The 23,863-nt window shown below is 50.6% G+C and overlaps 2 protein-coding genes across 3 annotated transcripts in view; one reads left to right on the top strand and one right to left on the bottom strand.

The window, feature by feature from the left end:
* Window positions 1–2,595: 2,595 nt before the first annotated feature.
* Window positions 2,596–23,863, bottom strand: part of LOC144154916 (uncharacterized) — a 34,316-nt gene continuing 13,048 nt past the window's right edge. Inside the window, exons 2-4 of the mRNA XM_077686031.1 lie at window positions 16,995–17,112; window positions 6,704–6,868; window positions 2,596–6,453 (exon numbers count right to left, since the gene is read on the bottom strand). Coding sequence (XP_077542157.1) covers window positions 6,238–6,453; window positions 6,704–6,868; window positions 16,995–17,112 — 499 coding nt within the window. The 3' untranslated portion in view covers window positions 2,596–6,237. The remainder of the gene's footprint in view (window positions 6,454–6,703; window positions 6,869–16,994; window positions 17,113–23,863) is intronic.
* On the top strand, window positions 12,981–22,774 carry LOC144154914 (uncharacterized). 2 transcript variants are annotated; one of them, XM_077686029.1, is made up of 2 exons: window positions 12,981–14,004; window positions 21,156–22,774. In XM_077686029.1, exons 1-2 carry the CDS (start codon window positions 13,599–13,601, stop codon window positions 22,205–22,207), a joined length of 1,458 nt encoding a protein of 485 aa, XP_077542155.1. In that variant the 5' UTR covers window positions 12,981–13,598; the 3' UTR covers window positions 22,208–22,774. The 2 variants fall into 2 exon arrangements, with proteins under 2 accessions (XP_077542155.1, XP_077542156.1); XM_077686030.1 differs by lacking the exon at window positions 12,981–14,004 and adding an exon at window positions 20,998–21,075 and having other exon boundaries at window positions 21,156–22,768.

The raw sequence follows: 23,863 nt of genomic DNA, 5'->3' as shown, positions 1-23,863 counted from the left end.
AATCCTGGGTGCGCTACTGTCTCTCGTTTAGACTTCAGTAAAACTAGAGTGTCTTGTAACAGCTCAACTGCAGTGTGGAGGTACAAGGTTTCTTTCTGGAAAAGCCTGCTCAGAGGTTCCGTCAAGGCAAGAATTTCACTAATGGTGAATAAAACAACTAAAAAGTTGCTTGTTCGAAGAGCTGCAATTAAAGTGCTTGCCTTAGCTGCAGAGGAAGTCTGGTTTTGCCAGCTATAGCTACAATCTCGAGTGCCTGAATAATATCCGCCAAGGAGGACCTAAATTCCATCACAGCACTGTGTCGCTCTACCCACCGGGTTTCGCAGAGCCCCGAAAGTTGACCTTTCAATACATGTCGAAGTACAGAATTTCGCTTCTATGAGGTCGTGAAAAAAAATGTCGCTTCCACAATGATACCCATAAAATGTCGTACCTCCAGAATCGAAGAGTACTTTGAAAGTGACAAATTCAAGGCGTGGCTGAAACAGGGACAACGAACTGCGTTCACCGCTTTCTTTCTGATCTCTTGAACCAGGGCGTCGAACCGGAATTTTTTCCGGTTCGGTTCGGGTTCGGGTTCAAGCCTTTCGGTTTCGGTTCGGTTCGGGTTCAGTTCCAGAGCACCATTCCGTTCCGGTTCGAACCGGTTCAAACGGGTTCGAAGAAAAAAAGCTGGCGTGTTTTTTTCTGTCAATTTTTTTTGCTCGTTTTAACGTTTCCTTATCAAGTCGGCATAAAAACAAAGTCATAATGAAGGTTTCTTTGTCCAACTATTTTTTCTTCGCCAAACTAATGCGACCCTGCAACACTTTTTTCAACTTTTTTCTAAATCTTGAGTGCTTGCAGAAAGTAGACAATCAACACATTAGATTATGGGGTCGCAATGTGCCTCAGCCAAAAATTATTGCTATCTCCTCATCAAATAACATAGAAACTTGCTCGAAATATTTTTCTCTCCTTCCCGGTCTTCGCGTTCCTCGACCGCTGAATGACGTCATTACAGTGGTGTAGCGGCTGTTAGCCGGCTTTCCTTGAGTTGCAGAATAGAACGCATTTGATAGCCACTTAAAAAAATGCTACAAAAGCGAAGTAGAAACGGAAGGTGTATCCGCAGCGACGAGCAAATCACGCACTGTTGCTCTGTGCTGGCAATAGCTATACACCTTTTCATCCGTTAATCTATAATAAGATCAGGACTGGGTCTAGGCTGTATTACGCATGCGCAGTGACATCTTCCTGTCGATTGCGCCAATTATAAGGCCGCTAGCCCAGCCCACTGATAAAATGGCAGCGCCCAGGAAGAAGAAGTTAAAAAGGTCTATAGTTTTCGCAGTGCTTACAGATGCGAAGAAAAGTGAAAGCGTTTATCGAAAGTGTTGATTTATTTACTGCTTTTTTGTTTATTTATTTATTTATTTATTTATTTATTTATTTATTTATTTATTTATTTATTTATTTATTTATTTATTTATTTATTGTTGGATTTAACGCGCCCACGCAACTCCGACGACGAGGCACGCCATAGTGGAGGGCTCCGGAATAATTTTGACCACCTGGGGATCTTTACGTGCGCCAAAATTTCGGACACATAAACGTTTTCGCTTTTCGCTTCCATCAGAAAAGTGGTCGCCGCGGCCGGGAACCTAAATCGCGTCTGTGTGCTCAGCAGCGCAACGCCTTAGCCACTGAGCCACCGCGGCGAGTTTATCTAAAGTGCTGAAGAGCTCCTTTAACTGTACCTGCAAAATGTTTTCTATGGTAGTGTGACGAGTATGTGGCGCCGACTGCCAAGCATGGGAGGTGGCATTTAGAGAAATTTCCTTCTGCTCATCTTTTATCTGCTAACAGAGCTGTTAGAAAGAAAGAATGGATACAAAGACTCATTGGACGGCGTGTATAGGACGGCATTGGATAGGGAAAAACCGGAGATAGGAACTTGCTAATGGCCCTTCAGCGACTGGTGACAGCAATTGGGCTCTAGGAAAGATGATAGCCAAGTGAAGTCACAAGCAGCAGTAATGATCACTTGTAGAGAGAGAGAGAGAGAGAGAGAATGAATTTTAATTAAATCGAGGCAAAGGTGCAGAGAGGCGACCTCATTCGAGGGGGCTGAATCGACAGCCGTTTCCATCAAGAGCAACTGATCTTCCAGGCCGGAGCTGGCCATGGCTGTCTCCCAATTCTCTATGGAAACGTGGAGGTTGGATGGATGTACGGCACACTTGTCGCAGCCGCCTACTATGTGTATGATGTTCTTAGGCTCTCCACAGAAGCAACGAAATGGAGAGAGTTGTGTCCCGTCAAAGAGGTGAAGTCTGGTGTTGTGTGGGAAGGTGTATGCCCACAGGGTGCGGAGTAATCGGTAGCGGTTAATCGGTAGCGATTTGACCCGCCGCGGTGGCTCAGTGGCTAAGGCGTTGCGCTGCTGAGCACGAGGTCGCGGGTTCGATTCCCGGCCGCGGCGGCCGCTTTTCTGATGGAGGCGAAAAGCAAAAACGCCCGTGTATACGAGATTTCGGCGCACGTTAAAGATAAAGATCCCCTGGTGGTAAAAATTAATCCGGAGCCCTCCACTACGGCGCGCCTCATCGCCTGCGTTGCGTCGGCGCGTTAAACCCTACAATCAATCAATCGGTAGCGATTTGTGCGGGGAGGAATACGTTCTATGGAACAGGCCATAGTGTTGAGTAACTTCCTGGTCTGTGACTGCAGGATGCATGCACTCGGGCCGGGCTTCATCAGCGCTGGCTAAGCGAGTCAAATCTCGACCCACGAGGATGGTGATCTTGTTTGCCGGGGATGCCATATGAGCTGGTGCCCATACAATCGTGACTGGTCACGTTGGTGGTCTCTGATTGATCATCGGAAGTGTTGTAACATGCAATCGACCGTTGGCAAAGTTGGGCCACGCCTGCTAAGAGTCTCTTATGAGAGTTTTGGCGCCGCTTTGGCTAACCGCACTTGCTATCGCCGCTTCCTCAGTTTAGAGGGGGCTGGGTTCGGGGGTTGAGATGCTACACGTGTGGGAGGCTGCAGAACGGTAACACAAATAGAAGGTATTGAAGAATGCTATCGGGCGCCTTTGCATCAAACCAGTTGATCGTCCCTCCCTTTTTTTCTTGCAGTTTAGTTTCTTTCCAACTGTCTCCCCTCATATATATACACACGTTTTGAAAACCCTTTGATGAATATAAAATATGCATTAGGCAATTAGTTAATAACTTTAGTCCCAGATGTCAACGTTAATATAGCAAGAACATAATAGCGCAATACGGGCATAAAGAAAAACCTTTTATAGCATTCAGGCGTCGTCACATAACTTTGCGGGTACTTTGTGCGTGACAAAACTTCCTGATTGGTCGAGAAGGAGAGCGCTGCAAAATTTCTATATGCCAAGGACCCCAAAGATATCATGTTTGGTCCGACCGTCGAATCCGCCTTAACTGACCCGCTAATTCCTTTAATCCAAATTAATCAACACACCAGTCCCACTAATTCACATTAGCTTATTCACTCACCTAATTCACCCCAGTCTACCCGCTAACCCGCACTAATCGACTTCAATCCATCCGCCTCTTAAGTTTAAGGTTGAGCAGATTCAAGATAACATGAAAATGCTATCAAATATACTTTAAAAGTGGAAATTAGGATTCCCCGTTTTTTTATATCTCATGTTCTCTTAGAGCAGTAACCAAAGGACACAACGGCACTGTATACAAGAAAAAGTGACGTTAATTTTGAGAACTGCGAGTGTTGGTGTCTCAGTGCTGTTTGTATATAACTGCCCATTCAAACTAGAATAAGTGGAAGATATGAATTTATTGTTGATGGTGTACCTGAAGGCCTTCACAAGCGGACAAGTATGCATGCGAATTAACAACACAATGAAAACTTTACACGATTTTAAACACCATGTAGATAGAAACCATGAATAATATTCCATGATATGTTGCCTCGCAATATGCGTTATAACTTAAGTTATGCTAAATGTAAAATATAATTGGGAGGGATGGGCAGTACCTAACGCAAACTGATAGACAACTTTACATTAAATTGAGGGCACTAATTAGAAGAGAACATGATGGGCCTTGGGAACTGCAGACTACGCAAAATATTTCGTGGTTCTGTCTGGCGAGTGGCAAAATATCTTCAGACGCAAGGTAGGGTACCGAAATGGTAAGCTAGAAATTACATTTTTTAGGCCCCGGAACCGGTTCGGAACGGTTCCTTCGATTCGTTCCGGTTCGGGTTCAGTTCCGAAATGGCGGAAGAAATACGGTTCCGGTTCAGTTCCGGTTCCGGGCAAAAATTCGGGTTCGGTTCCGGTTTTCGGTTCGGTTCCGGTTCCGGTTTTCGGTTCGGTTCCGGTTCGACACCCTGTCTTGAACGGCGCCACAAGCTTCAGAAATCATTACGCTGCAGCCATCTGTTCCGATCCCGACGCACTTGGCTGGAAGCAACCCCATTGAGTTGATTTCGTTTCTGACAATTTTCCCGAGAACCTCTCCAGTCAATGATGGCTCATAAATAAAACTGCAGCCTTCGCCTTCTTTCGGCGAGTCAACCTCCGATATTGACGTGAGCATACAGGAATTTCGCGACGTCTTCTCTTACGACGTGCGTTCCATCTCGAGATTTTCGGACGTAATGAAAAATACGACTCATCTGGGACATGTGAGAGATGTCGGTCGTTTCGTCAAAAATTATGCTGTAATATTTTGCGCCAATTAAATTGCGTTGAATTTTTGCGAGAACTTCGTCTCCACAGCATGCGATTAACTCATTCTGAATGCGGCTGCTAATATAGGTAGCTCTCGACGATGATGTTTTCAGGTGGTTTTCCCGGACCTTGTCTCCGGACTGGACTAGGAAACGCAGCAATTCACGAAAGTTTCCCTGATTAACCTGGCTCTGAGATGCTTCGTCGTGCTGATGCAGCTCAAAGGTACCAAAGTCCCTGTGACCACGTAGTGGTATGTTCTGTCGGCCGAGAAAAATTATGCAGTCAGTCAATAACACGCCCTCATCGTTCACGGTTTTCAGAAATCTCCTGCACTCTTTGAGTCTCGAGTTGGTTGGCGACGACATTCGACGAAGAATGGTAGCATGCAAGGAACGCCTTCCCAGCCTCAACAGCGTTACAGTGATATTTGTTGCTATTATGCAACTCTAGAGCTCCGTCCTTTCCGAGCAGCTTCGCAAATGATGTAAGTGGTCTTGTAACAAGGTTGCTCAAAGGCACGTTTTTCTGGTACCCTCCGGTGTTACCTACGACGAAAAACGGGCAGTACTTGCAAAAGAGTCCTTTGTTTTGTGGGGATCGCGACTTTCACGCGAACCCCTTTCTGGCTAGCTTCCCATCGCGGCTGGCGTTGCACAATGCGCCTCGCTCGCACGACGGGAACCATACGGGAGGGCGCCAGCGACCGGAGGGTTCGTTGTCGCCAGGGTGGAGGCGCTGACCCTTTTCCCCTCTGCCTTACCATACCCGAGAACCAGTTCTTCCTCGGCACTAGCGCCACCAAATGGCGAGGTCTGGTGGGTTGTCGCATGACGAGAGGACGGGCTCTTGTCTTGGGGATGCGGTAGCGCGCGGACGTCTCGGCGCGCTGGTCCGGACTTGGGGAACGCGCCACAAACGGACGCTTCCGGACGAGCTCGGAGACTGCACCCACGCTCGCACGCGCGGCGCCCCGCTGCTCCGGTATCCATCGGTGAGTCGGACCATATCGATCTCTAGCGTTGTTTAATGCCTCGCTCCCAGTGTTACCGTTATGGCCTACGATTAGTCTGTATGCAGTATATTTGGTTTGCACGTTGCAATAGATGCTACCATACCATTGGTGTTTTGCCCTTGCCTTTGTCTGTCTCCGCAAACAATGGACCCGTCCGCGGCCAGCGCTCGCAAGGCATGTTTGCTGAGCGCGATGGCTGCGGGGTGGGAAATAACTGGTGTGTGAAATGTAGAATCCCACAGCTTACGTCAGAGACAACTAGTCAGGGATACTTTTCTAAGTGTTCCTTCCTGACGAAACGATTCTCGACTTTTCCTTTCTTTGTGTGTTGCGACGAAGGGTACGTATAGCCTTTTGGCGGTTGCCAGTGGTTTCCAGTAAATAGAAGACCGTATCTGGTTTGCTTTTGCCAGCAAAGATTACTACATCGAATACCCTTGGCTGAATGGTTGACGCACTTCCTCCTTCGATTGTGCTCGGCGAGTCTGGCGGAAGGGGGTGTTCACTTGCACACTGTTTTTTGTAGGTGCCGCTGAGACTGTGACAGGGGGCCCACACGACGAACGGCTTGTGGAACTCTGGCACACGGTCGGAACGGGAGTAGGAGAGAATGCAGCTGCACCGCCAAATTCGTAGGAGCTGAATCATTTTTCTTGTCGCGCACGGCGAAGGAGCCACTTCTTGAGCGCTTACGCCTGCCGCCAGATGAATCGTCCACCTGCAAATGAGCATGTACTATTTAGTTACCACTGTCAGCGTGCAATATTTAGTTCACAGATCATCAAAGGGAGCAGTGGTTATTCACGAAATTATGCAGATTTTTGACTCACTCACCGATTTGTTTCCGCTCAACGAGGTCAAGAGCTCGTAAGTATTCTTCTGGGAACAGGTAGCCGAGCCACGGCCTCGATGGAAACTAGTTTCCATCGAGCGGCCGTGGCCGAGCAGTCCAATGTAAGTGAACCCACCGAGGGCACGAGTTGGAGATCGGTTGGTGCAAGCTTGTCCGCCGCCGAAGCAGCAGACGCTGTTGGGAACGAACTCTTGCTTGGTGTGGAGCTTCGTTTCCTCAGGGGCAGGAAGAAAGCATCAATTCTCGAACGCTTGCTTTTTTGGACCGGCGAATCGGTGGCCTAGAAAAAAAAACAATATAAATTGCTAAGTTGCATTCTATACTGAAATATTTCGACACTTGCAGTAGGCATGGGCATAATTTTCGAAAAGAAATAAGAGGGTATTTGCCGTTATTATTCGTTGCTCCGCAGCATGCAGGAGTAGCGGTCCCCTTTTCCGAAATCAGTTAGGGGCTAATAGGCTTTACTGCGCCTCTGAGGACCTGTGACTTGTTCCCAAGCACGCGCTGCGCAGGATGCCTCGGAAGCTGCCGGCGCCCTGTGCTCGGAATGCGTTCCCGTCCGTGGGGCTTAATGGATAGTGAAGAAACCGATGCGGAGGAGCATTGACGGTCTGCGTGCATGCGCTGGAGCAGTTATTTGTGGATTTAAAGCGGCTCTTCTTTCCCAAACATTATTTACAGAATAAATTTGGGCACAGTTGACCTCTAAATCTGAAGACGCGAGGGCACGGCCGAGGGCGGATATGCTCACACGTATACATACATACGTACGAAAAGTGAGGCCGATTACAGGCGTAAGGCAGCAAAAGGAAAAATTGGGCCAGTTGGTTTGGACTCATGGTAAACAGCGCAGGGTCTTTCTGCTCCTTGTCTCGTTCCCTCCGATGTATGAGGCGTAAGGTTTGTAGCATGAAAAAAAAAACTCGTTGATCGTATACACATTAGAAAATGCAGTGTCTCAACTAATCATCGCTAGCAAAATGTGTCTACGTGTCCTGTTCACAGGGAAGACGCCTTCTGCTGTGACCAACGACAAGAACGTCAAGAAATAACCCAAATAACAAGTTGCGGTATGCAAAGCATAAATACAGCTTGAAAAAAGGATCGTTGGTGAGAGAGAAGTGGTGCATGCAAAGCGGCATACAGTACTTGGCGTGTATGTCATCAATTAACGCTTATTTATCCCGTGTAGCGTGTTTGTCTCGGCGGATGGCTTCCTCTGTCTTGAAGAAAATCGCCGCTTGAACACTTTACGCCAATGCCTCGCGCTGTGCTTGGTACAAGCCGGGCCCCTCAGCGTGCTCGTCGTTTGCATTTGACTTCGCGAAAAAAGTGACGCCACGCGGGTGTTGGCTTGCAGCGCACTTAGCCGTGTCCACACGTGTCCTCTGGAGGGAGTGGAGCCCCAGGACGAGAACAGGCTCCTGCGCTGCCCAGGGGGCCCTTCACAACCGACTCCAGGATAGTACAAAGCTGCGGGGTACAAACCCGCGGGTAGTACAAACCCACCCATACTCCCACACCCGACCCCCGAGAGCGATGGGAGACCTTGTTGTCTAACCCCGACCTGACGACCCAGCTCGCCCTAGCAGCCAGGGGCCAGGAGCTGCTAGATGCATATGGGGCCCGAGAAGAGGGTTAACCCCGTCCAGTGCCCAATACCTCTATTAGGCTCAATAAAAGTTGATTCTCTCTCTTTTTCTTTACCCCCGAAGTTCCGTATTCTATCCCTTCATATCGTGCTATTGGTCTTCCCCTTCTTCTAGACCCATCTCTTGGTATCCATTCTGTTACCCTAATTGTCTACCGGTTGTAGGTTCGTCTGATTACAAGGCCAGACCACGGAGCAAGAATAAAGTGGGCCAGACCAAGTGCATTTATTTTTTCTTATTTGAACTATCGTCAACTCTAGTTTGTTCTCTGAACCAGGTAGCTCGTTTCTTGTATCTGAGTGTTATTCCTAACATTATTCGTTTCATGGCCCGTACGTTGAGCCGACCTAAGTTTGCTTTCTAGTTGTTTAGAAAGGCGCCAAGTTTCAGCTGCATATCGCATCACCGGTAGTATGCACTGGTTGTAGATTTTTATTTTGAGTGACGAAGGTAGCTTTCTTTTCATTATTTGGGTGTGCTTGCCGAGTATAAAGAACACGCGGTTAGATTTTTAATCCACAGAGAAATAGCAGAAAACATGGAGGAGTTTTTCAGCATGAGCGGGAGAGTCGCGGCTGTTCTGATCAAGCTAAACAAGCGTGCCGGCCTATGCGCCAACAACCAGCTATGATGATGAAGCCGTAGATAGCTTCTACGAGGACGTCGAATCAGCAGTGAAGAAGGCAACAACGCTGTTCACTATTGCGGTGGGAGACTTTAACGCAAAGGTCGGTAAGAAGCAAATGGGAGAAAGGTCAGTGGGAAACTTCGGAATAGACAATCGCAACAGCCGAGGAGATACACTGGTGGGATTTGCAGACAGGAATAACAGAAATAATGAACACATTCTTCTACAAACGAAAGAATAGGCAATGGACATGGAAAAGTCCCGAGGGTACAACTAAAAACGAAAATGACTTCATTCAAAGGGACAGCCCCGAGTATCGTGCAAGACGTAGAGGTGCTAAGTAAGATTCAGAGCAGCGATCACAGGATGGTTAGATGCAAGCTAAGGCTGAATCTCGGAAGAGAAAGAACGAAACTCGTGATAACTAAGAAACCTCGCATGGAATCAGTCAGAGCCAGATCACAAGAGTTTAAAATAACTCTTCAAAACAAATTCTCGTCTTTGGACGAGCAGGACAAGGTCAGTGTAGACAGGCTCAATGACAACCTAATGTCGGCACTCAGTGAATCAGCAGCAGCTGTGGGAGAAGCAGCATGTAGAGAACAAACTGGAAAACTAACAAAGAAAACGAATGAACTTATTGCCAAACGTAAGAACATGTAAGTGTCAAGTATACGGTGGACCGGATTGAATTGGCCGAGCTGTTAAAAACTGATTAACAGAAATAAACCAAAATACATTCGTGCATATAACACGGCAGTGATCGAAGAAACGCCGCAGGTTTATGGGGAAGCTTGAAAGCAACTAAGAGAAAGCTAGCCATCGACAAAGACGGGATGTACGCACTGAGAGATGAGCAGGGAAACATGACGCATAACTCGGACGAGATAATTAAGGTAGCAGGACGATTCTACGCCAGGCTGTATGCCAGCGACGTTAGACCGGGGAAACTACTGAGAATACAAGCTCAACTTTCGATGTCCCACTGGTAACTAAAGAGGAAGTTGGAAAGGCTCTCAAAGGCATGAATATCGGAAAAGCTGCAGGTGACGACGGCATAACCGTAGATCTTTTGAATGAGGGAGGAGATATTGTACTGGAAAAGCTTGCTGTATTATTTTCGGAATGCTTGAAGACTCAAAAAGTGCCCATAGTCTGGAAGAACGCCAACATTATTCTGATTCATAAGAAGGAAGATCCCAAGGACCTCAAGAATTACAGTCCCATCAACATACTCTCAGTTGTTTACAAGCTGCTTACCAAAGTTATAGTTAGCCGCATAGGTGACAGCCTGGATTCCCATCTACCCAGAGAGCCGGCTGGGTTTAGGAAAGAGTAATGAACCATGGATTACATCCATGTCGTCAACCAAGTGATAGAAAAATCCGCAGAGTGCCACTAAACCCCTTTATATAGCATTTATAGATTACCGGAAAGCGTTTGATTCTGCACTCACCGCAGTCGTTTTAGAAGCACTAAAAAACCAGGGAATAGAGGAAACCTACATAAAGCTTCTAGGAGACATTGTGGGCTAACGTACGGGATAGCAGAGGACCCCGGCTAGCTTCGCTAGAGAACGCTACGCGCCGTACACTAGCCCTGCGGAATCCGAAGACTCACGCACGGGTTCGGGTACTCACATGCGGTAGACAGGCTCCGACAATCCAAAGTGAGGCTTTATTGCCTGGCAGATACAGGGCATATACCAGACAACACGACTATCGCTTGCGGGGAGACAGTGGCTCCTGTCGCTCGCTCAAGCCGCGGGACTCAGACCTCGATATCCGTCACCACGGCCGCGGGAGCAGGGGAGGCATCCCGTGGCGACCGATCAGGGCAGAATCTCAGCAGAGTCCCCGCGGAACGCTCTCGCGGGCCGCTCGTCAGCTCGGGTGGAGAGGAGGTCTCCTCCGGCGATCGGGAAGAGGGCGGCGAGGGAGAAGGCGACGAACCAACAGACGAACCGGTCGTCCCTCCCCCTCACCCTCCGCACACGTTCGCGGCGAGCCGGTTCGGCGCGTCGCGCGGGGTCATGAAGGGTCACGACCTACGTGACGCGCCGGCTACCCAAAATGGTGGCTACCAGCTCGCCCAAAACGTGTGCGGACAAGGCATGAGGGCACAAGGATCCCCCCCCCCCCCCCCTCCTCAAGACCGAGCCCGCCGACGGGCAACCCCCCAAAAAATAAAGGCGTACGCGGCCGCTTCCTCTGACCTGTTTTATTTAAAATTTCAAGAGGTTCTCGCTGTCGGTGGTGTCGCCACCCGAACTAGAAGTGGCGTCGTCGGCCACCTCTATGCCCTCTAGGGTTCCCGCCGCGGCCGCCTCCAGGGTTGCGCAGAGGCCGGAGGCAAAGGCACGTCCTCCTCAAACAACACCACCTCGGCCACCCTGGACGTCGTACGTCGGACCTCCGCCGTGATGGCCGCGGTGAAGGACGGGTCGGTCACCAGGGCCTCCACCACCGAGGAGTTGATCAGGCGCGGCAGGGCGGCCCTCACGAGCTGTTCGGCCAACGCCGGGGCCAAGGCAGCAGGCAGGACCGGGGGGGGGCCGCTGGCAGGGGAACGTCCACCACGGGCGCCGGGAACGGGGCTGCAGGCACCGCCGGGCCCGAAGTCGCCGGAGCCGGAACCGCAGGACCAGGTTGGAGGGGCCCCGGGGGAGCAGCCGGTGCCGTCTTGCGGGAAGCGGAGCTCGAAGGCGGCGGCGGGGCGTGGTCCAGGTGAAACTTCGACTTGTCGTGGCTGTCAGTTAAGCGTAGCCCGCGCAGTACTGCGCCCCCGGAGACGGGGCCAGGGATGCGCCGCCCGCCGCGGACACCGTCCGCCCCTCGAACATGCCGAGGGAGCGGGACTGCCGTACCCGCGGCCGCCGCTGCCGCTTCTAAGGGCGGGTCGAGCAAAAGCTCACCGGCGGCTCCTTGCCCTCCTGGAATGTCCAGGTGGTGACCGTCCTCGTATCCGGCTTCGGCGCAGGCAGCACGAACCCCGCCGGAACGCCAGGCCGGGTCTCTAGAGGTCCCTGGCAGGGGGGAAGGCCCGGGCTGGGAGGAAGGCCTCGGTGTCCCGTCTCTAGCGCTACTTACGATGAGCCGGGATCACCCGGAACGCCGGCCGGTCTCGAAGGCTTCGAGGACGACGCTACCGGGCGCCGCTTCTTGGGTGCTGGCCGGTCCGGGCGAGCAGGAGGTTGAGCGGGAGCCATGTTGGTGGTTTGAAGGCGAAGGACGGAATGGCCTACCAAACCCGCGTTCCCACCTTAATTTAGCCTCGGAGGAAGGGCCTTGTACCAAAATGAGCGTACGCTACCTGGCGGGGGCGCAGTGGCGCCTCCCTTCCTGCTGGGCACGGAATCGACTGACCGGAAGTAGGTGAGGGGGTCAAGGAGGCTCCCCCGTTCTCCCTTCTCCCTGTAGTGCAGACGCCCCTTTCCCCCTACTGCTTCGGAGGCAAATGGAGGGCGAGGGCCCTCCGCCGGACCGCGCGAGTAGCGAGGAAAACATACGCTCCTCCTCGCGGGGAAGGTGCCAGAGGCAGAGCGCTCGTTTACCTCGGAGGGGTAGCGGAGCTGCGGAGGAGGGTGGTTACGCGCGCTTGCCCAACCGATAGCGATGGATGTTAGGCCGTTGGGCCGCCACCCCGCGCTTCGGCCGCTTTCGCAGACTGGGAGCTGCCTCAACATTCCAATCGTCACTGCGCGCAACGAAAGGTTTCAGATCTGCGACGTTGACTGGACCGCCAACTGGTTTCCCTTTCGGATCTACCAGCTGATACACGAGCGGAGTGAGCGCATCCCCGACTCGGTACGGGCCCGACCACTTGACCGACAGGGAAGCAGAGATGCCCTTGGTTGCGTCGCTCAAGACGTGGTTGCGTCTGAGGACTAGGTCACCCGCTTTGTAGCGGACCTCCCTGTGTGCCTTGTCGTACTGGCCCTTCTGTCCAGCGCGCGCTTTGCCTAGGTTTCTGCGGGCTAACGAAATCGCCTGCTCCATCCTAGAGCGCAGTTGCGCCGCGTACTCACTCGGGTCCGAGAAAGTGGCGGCAGCTGGTATTGCTGTCGGCGCCGAGCGCAAAGCAGTTCGTATTGCTGCAGGCGCGTTTATTTGTTTGTTTGATTGTTTTGCTTTGTTTGTTTTCTGGTTGTTCTTTTTCTGGTAGGTTACGTTTCTGCTCAATCTAAGGGGAACTCCTGCTGATATACATCCCATCGAAGGAGGCCTCTGACCCCTTCAAGGTGGTTATCCCGCGCGGTCTGCGAAGAGCGGTTTTTGAGCTCTTTATGCGACTCGCGGGCGGCCATTCACACGTGGGACCTAAGGCTTACATTTTAAGTTCTGCCACATCGTTATTTGGCTTGATAACCTGGAATGTAGTGTGTGATACCGGGGCGGCCTTCTGCCCTGAGCACACGAAATTCCGGGTTATCGAACCGCTGCACCAGTGCTGGGGTTCTTTTTTTGGCCCTAGCCTGGCCCGAGCACCCTGTTTTGCTTTCCCATTCGGAGAGCAGCAGCAGGGAAGTCGGGCGTTGTTTTGCTGTTAATCCGACTTGTTTCTGCAGCACGTCCCCCCTAGCGTTTGCTCCGGGTCTGGTCATGTCGCCCGCAGCCACACCGCACATCATTGGCTGGTTCCGGAAGCCGCTGGTGCCTACCATCGCTGGCAGCCCAGGCCCCGTTCGTGGGCCGCAGCCCGCTTGACTCGGTGCAGCGGCGATCGAGATGCGGCCTCCTGAGCAGGCACACCTGGCGCCTCTCCGAGGCACCTGCCACGGGCACTTCACTGGCAGCACACGAGCACTCCAAAAGCTACTCTTCTGGGCTGGTCTCTGGCGGGCCCGGCCTGCACACTGTCGGGGCCACGACCCCGTGTCGATTGGTTCTTCTCGTGCCCTCACGACCATGGCGGCCGTCTCTGCGGCGGACGCTGTGGGCCTTGCCGGACGAACTGGCTCAAGAGGCCCATCCTGTCTGAGGCGACGACGGCCTGCGTGCTGCTTACTAAGCCTGCTGCCTCGGCCTGCGGCTTACACCAGCCGCTCTCGCCTGCTGTTTACATCTGCTGCCTTGGCCCGCTGTTCCTGGGCTGCGCTACCTCCGGTGACTACAAAGACGCGCTGGACTGAAGGTGTGTCGTGGACTGTGCGTGTGGTGTGGTGCTGCTTCAACATGGGAGAACTGTTACGGACTTTGTGGACAGTTGTTGACCGGGGGCGAGTGTTGTTATCTTTGGGGATGTGTTGTGCTTTTGCTCGGCAGCGGTTGTCCAAGCGGTGCAGGCTCGGTCTTGAGAAGGGGGGGATTGTGGGGACCCTTGTTTCCCTACGCCTCGCCTGCAAATGTTTTCGCGAGCTGGGAGCCGCCACTTTGGGCAGCCGGCGCGTCACGTCAGTCGTGACCTCTTCGTGACCCCGTGCGCGCGCCGAACCGGCTCCCCGCGAACGTGTGCGCGAGGGCGCGGGGGAAGGAGGACCAGTTTGCCCTAGGTGGTGTTGGTTTGCCACCTCCCTTCGCGCCACCCTCTCCCCGACCTGGGGAAGACCTCCTCTCCCCTCCGAGCTGACCTGCGGGACGAACAAGCGCTCCGCGGGGAGTGGGCTGGGCGATTTGGTCGGAGTCGGTTGGCTCGGCAGTGCCTACGCCGAATGCCCCGATGACGGTGAACCCAGTTGGCTCCACGGACTCTGCCGAGAGATTCTGCCCTGATCGGTCGCCACGGGATGCCTCCCCTGCACCGGCGGCTTGAGCGAGCGACAGGAGCCATTGTCTCCCCGCAAGCGATAGTCGTGTTGTCTGGTATATGCCCTGTATCTGCCAGGCAATAAAGCCTCACTTTGGATTGTCGGAGCCTGTCTACCGCATGTGAGTACCCGAACCCGTGCGTGAGTCTTCGGATTCCGCAGGGCTAGTGTACGGCGCGTAGCGTTCTCTAGCGAAGCTAGCCGGGGTCCTCTGCTATCCCGTACGTTAGCCCACAATGTCTCCTAGAAGCTTTATGTAGGTTTCCTCTATTCCCTGGTTTTTTAGTGCTTCTAAAACGACTGCGGTGAGTGCAGAATCAAACGCTTTCCGGTAATCTATAAATGCTATATAAAAGGGTTTAGTGGCACTCTGCGGATTTTTCTATCACTTGGTTGACGACATGGATGTAATCCATGGTTCATTACTCTTTCCTAAACCCAGCCGGCTCTCTGGGTAGATGGGAATCCAGGCTGTCACCTATGCGGCTAACTATAACTTTGGTAAGCAGCTTGTAAACAACTGAGAGTATGTTGATGGGACTGTAATTCTTGAGGTCCTTGGGATCTTCCTTCTTATGAATCAGAATAATGTTGGCGTTCTTCCAGACTATGGGCACTTTTTGAGTCTTCAAGCATTCCGAAAATAATACAGCAAGCTTTTCCAGTACAATATCTCCTCCCTCATTCAAAAGATCTACGGTTATGCCGTCGTCACCTGCAGCTTTTCCGATATTCATGCCTTTGAGAGCCTTTCCAACTTCCTCTTTAGTTACCAGTGGGACATCGAAAGTTGAGCTTGTATTCTCAGTAGTTTCCCCGGTCTAACGTCGCTGGCATACAGCCTGGCGTAGAATCGTCCTGCTACCTTAATTATCTCGTCCGAGTTATGCGTCATGTTTCCCTGCTCATCTCTCAGTGCGTACATCCCGTCTTTGTCGATGGCTAGCTTTCTCTTAGTTGCTTTCAAGCTTCCCCATAAACCTGCGGCGTTTCTTCGATCACTGCCGTGTTATATGCACGAATGTATTTTGGTTTATTTCTGTTAATCAGTTTTTAACAGCTCGGCCAATTCAATCCGGTCCACCGTATACTTGACACTTACATGTTCTTACGTTTGGCAATAAGTTCATTCGTTTTCTTTGTTAGTTTTCCAGTTTGTTCTCTACATGCTGCTTCTCCCACAGCTGCTGCTGATTCACTGAGTGCCGACATTAGGTTGTCATTGAGCCTGTCTACACTGACCTTGTCCTGCTCGTCCAAAGACGAGAATTTGTTTTGAAGAGTTATTTTAAACTCTTGTGATCTGGCTCTGACTGATTCCATGCGAGGTTTCTTAGTTATCACGAGTTTCGTTCTTTCTCTTCCGAGATTCAGCCTTAGCTTGCATCTAACCATCCTGTGATCGCTGCTCTGAATCTTACTTAGCACCTCTACGTCTTGCACGATACTCGGGGCTGTCCCTTTGAATGAAGTCATTTTCGTTTTTAGTTGTACCCTCGGGACTTTTCCATGTCCATTGCCTATTCTTTCGTTTGTAGAAGAATGTGTTCATTATTTCTGTTATTCCTGTCTGCAAATCCCACCAGTGTATCTCCTCGGCTGTTGCGATTGTCTATTCCGAAGTTTCCCACTGACCTTTCTCCCATTTGCTTCTTACCGACCTTTGCGTTAAAGTCTCCCACCGCAATAGTGAACAGCGTTGTTGCCTTCTTCACTGCTGATTCGACGTCCTCGTAGAAGCTATCTACGGCTTCATCATCATAGCTGGTTGTTGGCGCATAGGCCGGCACGCTTGTTTAGCTTGATCAGAACAGCCGCGACTCTCCCGCTCATGCTGAAAAACTCCTCCATGTTTTCTGCTATTTCTCTGTGGATTAAAAATCTCACCGCGGGTTCTTTATACTCTTGAGGTCCACTGTAGCACAGAATGTACCCGCTAGTGAGCTTCCTGAAGCATTAATCCTGTCCTTCTAACTTAGCTTAACCATATATAATATGATCCCACTTAATGTCAGAGAGCTCCTCCAGTAGTGCAGGAAGCTTTCCTCGCCAGACAGAGTGCGTCACGGCGTTGATAGTTGCCAGGGTCAAGTTCCAATGGCGGCCTGTCCGCACCCAGAGATTCTTAGCACCCTCTAGATCTGCTGTATCGCTGTTCTGACCGTCGCCCTGCTGGGGACTGAGGGCCGAGAGTTGAGTTGATCAGTCATGGGAGGTGGCGGCCAACTACTACACCAGGGTGGCCAGATCCTTCTCTGGTGAGGGAGTGCTGTTTGTGTCCTTAAAAGGCTCCCTAGCATAATTGAACTTTCCTAGTGTAGCCCATTAGGTATCCGGGATGATGGTTACATAAACGCGCTCAAATAACAATGCTCACGTTCTTTCCGGGCGTATAGTAGAATCGATGTCGTACAGCGTGACCCCCTTCGGGTGTAGAAATCTTCCCGATAAGCATTGTGTGAGCGCCCACAAAGGCCGATGATTGATGGTCAGATCTGAAACAAAGGCGATTTCACTCGTGACTCGTACAAAAATAAAGCACCTTACTCGCGCACACACTCGGCCACGCGCCAACGCAAGCGCACGTAGTCTTTGTCAAAATTTTCTTTTTCAAAATATCATTCAAAATATTCAAATTAAATTTTCAAAATATATGCGCGACATTAATCGGCTTGCGCAGAGCACGCATTCACAACGCTACACGGAGATCGCATTCGTGGCCAACGAGGTGCGCTTCTCTTGCATAGTGGTGGTGATGGTGGTGCCAGAAGATACTATGACTCATACTCACTCATGGGGATTGGCCAGAAAAGGGGCGCTCACCGAGAGAAACTATATGCTCGGAAATTAAAGAAGGACATTTAACGAATGCATTTCAAGTAGGTGGTTAGGGCGGAAATTATAATAATAAAAAACTGCCCGAATATGAGATGTAGCACCAGAAACAAATACTAAATAAAAACTATAAAAAGTAAAGAAGAGAAAAAAGAGCCATGAAAAGTATCTAAAGAAATAAAGCAAGAGAAAATGGTCAAGGAGAGGCAGTGAGCGCGAAAGCAATGATAGCAATGATCATAGACGCTGGCATGTTTTGGAGGAAAGCCAGGCATGGCCATCTGGCGCCTAGCACGGGAGAAGGCCAGATTCTGAATACTGGCGCCCCACAATTTATATTTGCCCCGCAAAGTTCTTCTTGGCGCTTACAGATGAGTTGTCCACCGCCAGCAACATTTTTCTTGTGAATTCCGGCCGCCTGCCTTACCATTGCTTTTTTTTTCTTTCTTTTCGGCTGCACAATGAATGTACAAACGTTTTTCATACCTGTTTACCTAACCAATAGTTTCCAGCCATTCGTACACTGGCGGAAAGACGACGTGGCGTGCGCTGTGCTCGGATGACGTGATGCGCATTCGCGGCGCGATGCTTGGCGCAGCCCACCGTGGGCAATTCTCAAATTTGATTACGCGCTTTTTCTTCGTCCATTTTTTTGTTTCCAAATCATAGTTTTGTAAAGCGGGAACATTCGCCGAGGTTGCCCATCATCTTACTTCCAAGCTCCGAAGTACAGGTAATCGGCATCTGCGGCGAGGTTTCTGCGACTAAGTTGTCCGTTGCGAAGTGCCCTGTTAAGTGAAAGTAGAATATGCCCAGACACGCGAAGTTTGGTGGCTTGGTTCGATTGCTTGGAGATACAAAACATACGGCACATACTCGTCCGAAGAACTTATATTGCCTACAATCGATGACCTGCTTTTTAAATGACGAAAAAAAAAAAAAAACCCGAATCGGGAGAGAAAGCCTGAAAGAAAAAAAAAAAGACGGTTTGTACCTTCAAACTATTAACAGCATTGGCACCGAGGACATACCGTGGCGCCACCGACGAGTGACGTCACTTTTAGGACGCCGGGTTATGGTGTCGTCTGCTAGAACACATTTCCTGTGCTTATTCGACCACACGTTTTTTGTTGTGGCCACCGTGTGCCCCCTCCTCGCGGTTTTGTAGCAAATTACAGGAGAAAGTTGTCTACAGACCAAATAATCCGGGCAAGCAATCAACGGCTTGCTTGTTCCCGACGACACCGCCGCGGCTGGGTAATTGCTACCATCGCCACCGACAGCTCGTACGCCGCCAGCTAACAAGAATTGCTGTCGCGACCTACGTCGGTTCGAGCCGCCGCCGGCCTGCAGGCACGGCGGACGTGTGTGCGGAGCGTTTCTGCGGCAGCTAAACGCTTCATGATTTCCTCCTTCACCGATTTCTTGAGAACGACAACCGAAATCTACAAATTTAGCTCGATGATCGTCGTAGCCGAGCTAAATGTTGATCGGGGAAACGAGCCGCAGCTTACGCTTACACCGGGTTCGGTCGCATACGTCCGCATACATCACCACGCTCAAGTTGTTTGCGGGCAGCCTGCCACGGTTATTAAGTCCCCATGAGGTCAAACTACGCTTCACGCACTGATAATGAACTTCAAACGCGGAAATCAGCACGGAAGTGCACTTAGAAAGCACGTCCTAAACGAAATGTCACGCGCGGCAAGCCAACAACGCAGAAAGGTAGGAACGGGGATCCTACAAGTGACGTCAAAACGATCGCAGCGTCGGCCTCTCCAGTGGTGGCCCTCGCGGCCAATAACCGACCTGACACTAAAACTTAACGTTTTACATGGCACCACTCCTGCAATATATCGCAAAGCTGTAGACCCCAAAGAAACAACAGGGTTTGAAAGTGAAAGGCGGAGCAAACGGATGGTGGGTTTTAGGTAAATGCGAACTTGCGACGAAGAACACTCGAGTCAATCAAACGGCTAAGGGTGCTTTCTCGTCTTCAACCCCATTCTAGGGGTCGTCGTATGTAGCGTCGCATTGTAACAGTACTACGCGCACACTGGGCCGTCAATTGCAGCCCGAATGGCAGCAATTTACATCCCTTTTCCCGCTCAATTTAATCCAGTTGCCGTGCAACTTAAACCAAGCGCCATCTAATTTATTCTAGGTGCCAGCGAATTCAATACAAGTGTCAACCAATTTAATCCGGTCGCCGACCAAATTAATCCAATTCGTCCGAAGGTTTTTCAGGAATGTTTTGTGCGAAATTAAGTGCAGCTTTTCGGACTTCGTTGTGCGTGGTGTGGTGAAAACGAGGTGTTTCTTGATCCATTATTTATGTGCAAAATATCTTATGCGCACAGCTTAATGGACATTACTAACACGCGCAGACCAAGAGAGCGGTCTTTTTTGATCCATTCGTGCCGCGTGCTGTAAGCTGACTGCCGTCGATAGCTCATGTCGGAAGTATCAGGTGTCTTCGATTTTACTGCACTCGCTGCACTCATTCAGGTAGTGCAGCACTCGTCTCTTCGATTTTCGAGTGCAGCGCGCGGCGCCTGCACTTTCCTCTTCGATTTACCGACGGTGCAGAGAGTGCAGGATGAGTTCACGCTTTCCCTGCACCTCCCAGGGAGGAGGTGCAGAAGCAGACGACAAAAGTGCAGGACCGGTTCTGCAGTGGCGGCGCCTGCGCTGAACTGGCTGAACTCATCCTGAACTCGTGCATAAAGTGCAGGCCAAATCGAAGAGACCTATCGTCTGCTCCTCGCGTAACAATGCCTTCAGAAGTTCCTTTGATAAAAACACATTACTTAAATGCCATTTGCATTCTGATTTTCAATCAGTAAATACTTTACAGCAGTGTTAAGAATTATTTCCAAATTATACTATCGCGTGCTCGCGTAAGAAGTATTATCTGCTCGCGTAACAACACGCGAGCAGACGATACTTCTGATGATCTCGCAGACGATCAGCACATGGCACCAACGAATCAAACAAGACCACTCCTGGTCTGCGCGTTAGTAAATGTCCATTAAGCTGTTCGCATAAGATAATTTGCCCATAATGAATCAAGAAACACCACGTTTTCACCACACCGCGCGCAACGAAGTCCGCAAAGCTGCGCCTAATTTCGCACAAAACACTCCTGAACAACCTCTTGACAGCTGGATTAAATTAGACAGCGTTTGGAGTAAATTAAATGGCGGTTGGAAAAAATTGGATGGCGATTGGATTATATCAATTATATTGAGCGGGAAACCCTGTAGTTCAAACAAACGAACGAAGTGGAGGGGAAAGAGACCAATATAATTAGAGATACCATAGTTTCGGTTTTGGTGCGCAGTTTTTCTAATCACAGCTTTTTTCCCGCCGCTTTTTGTTGCGCCCGGCCCACAGTAATACCCCTCAACTACAATTCCATTTGACTGAAAACGCATAAAAGCAGTGCAAACTTGCGCACGAAAACGAATGTAAATGTCATGTTTTAAGTATAGTATTATTTTATTCAAAATTGGGTAAATTTTATTACCAACTTAGGCAACACTGGCATCTGCCTGATTTAAAATTGGAATAAGCAGGTGAACTAAGCTCGGGCCTGATCTGGTCAGCTTGGCCGCACGAAGGTACCTTTAAAAAGAGCGAGTTATGATTGCGGAGGTTGTATTTATATTAATTGTACATATTCGCCCTGTTTCTGTTACAGGACGTGTACGCCAAGAGGTTGCAGACAACTGCGCTACAGCTCGTGTCGTTAGCGGTACAAGAACGCTATCGCCGAGGAAGATGGCGTTTCCACAGCATGCGGACTACGCTGCGGCGCAGAACTCGGTTTACGAGGATTACGCTGTGAGGCAGAACCAAGGGCATGGGGACTTCAATTTGGCGCAGAATCCAGGGCGCGCGGACTTCACCTCGGCGCAAGACCCAGGGCACACGGACTACACGACGGCGCAGGACCCAGGGCACGCAGACGACTATACGGCGCAGGACCCGGGGCACACGTACTACTCTACGTCGCAGGACCCGGGGCACGCGGACTACAGCTCGTGGACTTCGTCTTACCCCTACCAGACCCCAGAACCCAGCGTGTCCCGTCAGTCACAACACATGGAGTGGCCTTACAATGAACTGAGCGCCGTGAAAACCGAGCAGCAATCTGAATATGACTGGCAAGAAATGCAGCACGAGCTGCAGAGTCTCGGGCAGCGTGTGAACATACTAGAACGCCGCGTGGCCGCTTCGGGCAGGTGTTGCCGATTCTGCTCTCGAGGCTCACGCCTGGTGCTGCAGGTAACCACGCTGGAAAATGCCGTGCAGCCGCTACTGTCCCGCACCGTGCATTGGTACTTGAACAACTCCATGCAGGCCAGACTGCTCAACTCTGGCAGCGTCAGGAGTGACGAGTACACCATCTACGGGTACTCCATTCGCATGGTTCTTATGACAAGGAATGTCAATAACGAAGTCTGGTTGGGGATGTACCTGGCAATCTGGCCTGGCCCATGTGACGCTCAGCTGGAATGGCCATTCAGGAAGCCATACACCCTGAGTCTGATACACCCGTTGGAGGACTTCCGTAGCATTCGCCGCCGCATCGATCCCCGTGACAGCGACCAGGACACGGTGGCACAGTTCTTTGAACGGCCCGTAGGCCATCCCAACAGGGCCTATGGCTGTAGGATGGCCACACTGGAAAGCATCATGGACTGCTTTGGGGACGGCCGGCTGCACCTGTCCCTGAACGTCGAGATTTGAAGCCGCTACCAGCCACTACCCGAGGACCACGCGTACAACAGAGTGCACTCGACTCCATCACTGTTTTCTGAACAAGTCACGCAAAGCGATGCTCGCTTGTTTTTTTAACTCTCATATCCAGTCCTGAAGGACGTGTGCAGTGCGGGGCAAACGTTGCATTGCATCTGGCATACAAACTTTGCATGTTAACTTCATTTTTTTCCCTTACAAGTTTTAAAGGGCCATGCACGTTATTGGATTGCCAAGCTTTTAAACTGCTGATGACCTAAGAAGACGCACAAGGTGTGCAGGCATTCAGCTCATATATTTTGTGCCATCAGTCTAAGAACTGCACCATTTTTCTTTTAATGTTAGATGTGTTTCACGTGTTTTGAGTGGAAGTGATATCACTGTACCACGTTTTCTGCACAAAGGTGTTCACTTTTCTTGCTTGTAATGGTTTTTGTTTAAGGGCTAAAGTTTGGCTTATTAAAAATTCCAGTCTTGCCTTTTTATCAAAGAAGTCATTGTGCTGTGTCTTGTGCTGCTATAATAGCAGTGGGCAGCGACCAGGACCAGGTGATGAGGCTGCAGATGCTCTGGCGGCCCCAGCACATGCAACATTGCCTATTCATCTGCATACGGCGCTGTTGGCTTTGAAGGTTGTTACCTGAATGCATGAAGCATTAATTGTGGGAATTTGATTTTTAGGCATTACAGACATGCCTATTCTAAAGTTAGTCATTTGTTTTGTACTGAAAGGTGCTGAATATTCAAATTGACATGGCCACCCAAGGATGGATGATGGCGACAAGCACTTCTGCCATCACACCTTATGTTTTGTTCTTTTTAGCATAAAGCCCGTGCTTTTACCAAGGAGGCACCAACTTGCCTGACAAGTTCTGCTTTACTCTTCATTGCATTTCTCCCAGCTGCATATCCAGACTACTACCAGTAGGGCTTCAGGCATGCGTTGAATGCACATCACTTGCAACAAAAGCTTTACTTGCATACCTGAGAAGCGCAGGGATGGCCGGTATTCTTTATACAACTCAGTGGATGTGCAAGCATCAGCAGCCTTTGTGTGCATTCATTACTGTTCTTTTCCTCGTTAATCTGGCATAGCAGGCTAAGCCTTTTGCCCAGCTAACACCGCTCACATAATCGAAGTTACTCCCCACAGTGCTGGAAGAGCGTGCTGAAGAGAAATATATTTACACAACGTGCATTTTATGCATACTGCTAAGAAAAGTTGAGCCAGAAAGCACTGCCTTGAACGGAGCCCTGGAATATTCAGGACTGCATCAGCTCTGAACCAATGGAAGCCAGCCTGCAGCTTGACGTGCTGCCCGTAAAGGGCTGGGTAGGAAGGAGCAGGTCAGGTTGTCAAAAGTGTATGGCACTCGCCAGGGGCTGGTGGTGTTAGGCACTCCCGACCTACTGTGGTGGGCTGCGGGAGAACAGATGCTGTCCACTGTCAGTGCTCTGAGCATGCAGGAGGCTGTTCTTCCTCGTGCTCAGAAGCAACTATGCTGTCGAAGGGCCCTCGAGATCTACAGCCCGAAGAATTCGTGGACAGAGCTGAACAAGGCCACACTCGAGTTGCAGCATGTCAAGGTACATTGGCCATGCCATCTGCTATGTTGTCTTCTGTAGTGCTTACTGGAGCTGCGCTCC

Source organism: Haemaphysalis longicornis, unplaced genomic scaffold (assembly GCF_048455015.1).
Source record: "Haemaphysalis longicornis isolate Haplotype H1 unplaced genomic scaffold, Haemaphysalis longicornis Haplotype H1 scaffold_1, whole genome shotgun sequence".
Taxonomy (NCBI): domain Eukaryota; kingdom Metazoa; phylum Arthropoda; class Arachnida; order Ixodida; family Ixodidae; genus Haemaphysalis; species Haemaphysalis longicornis.
This window is presented reverse-complemented; position numbering and strand designations above follow the sequence as displayed.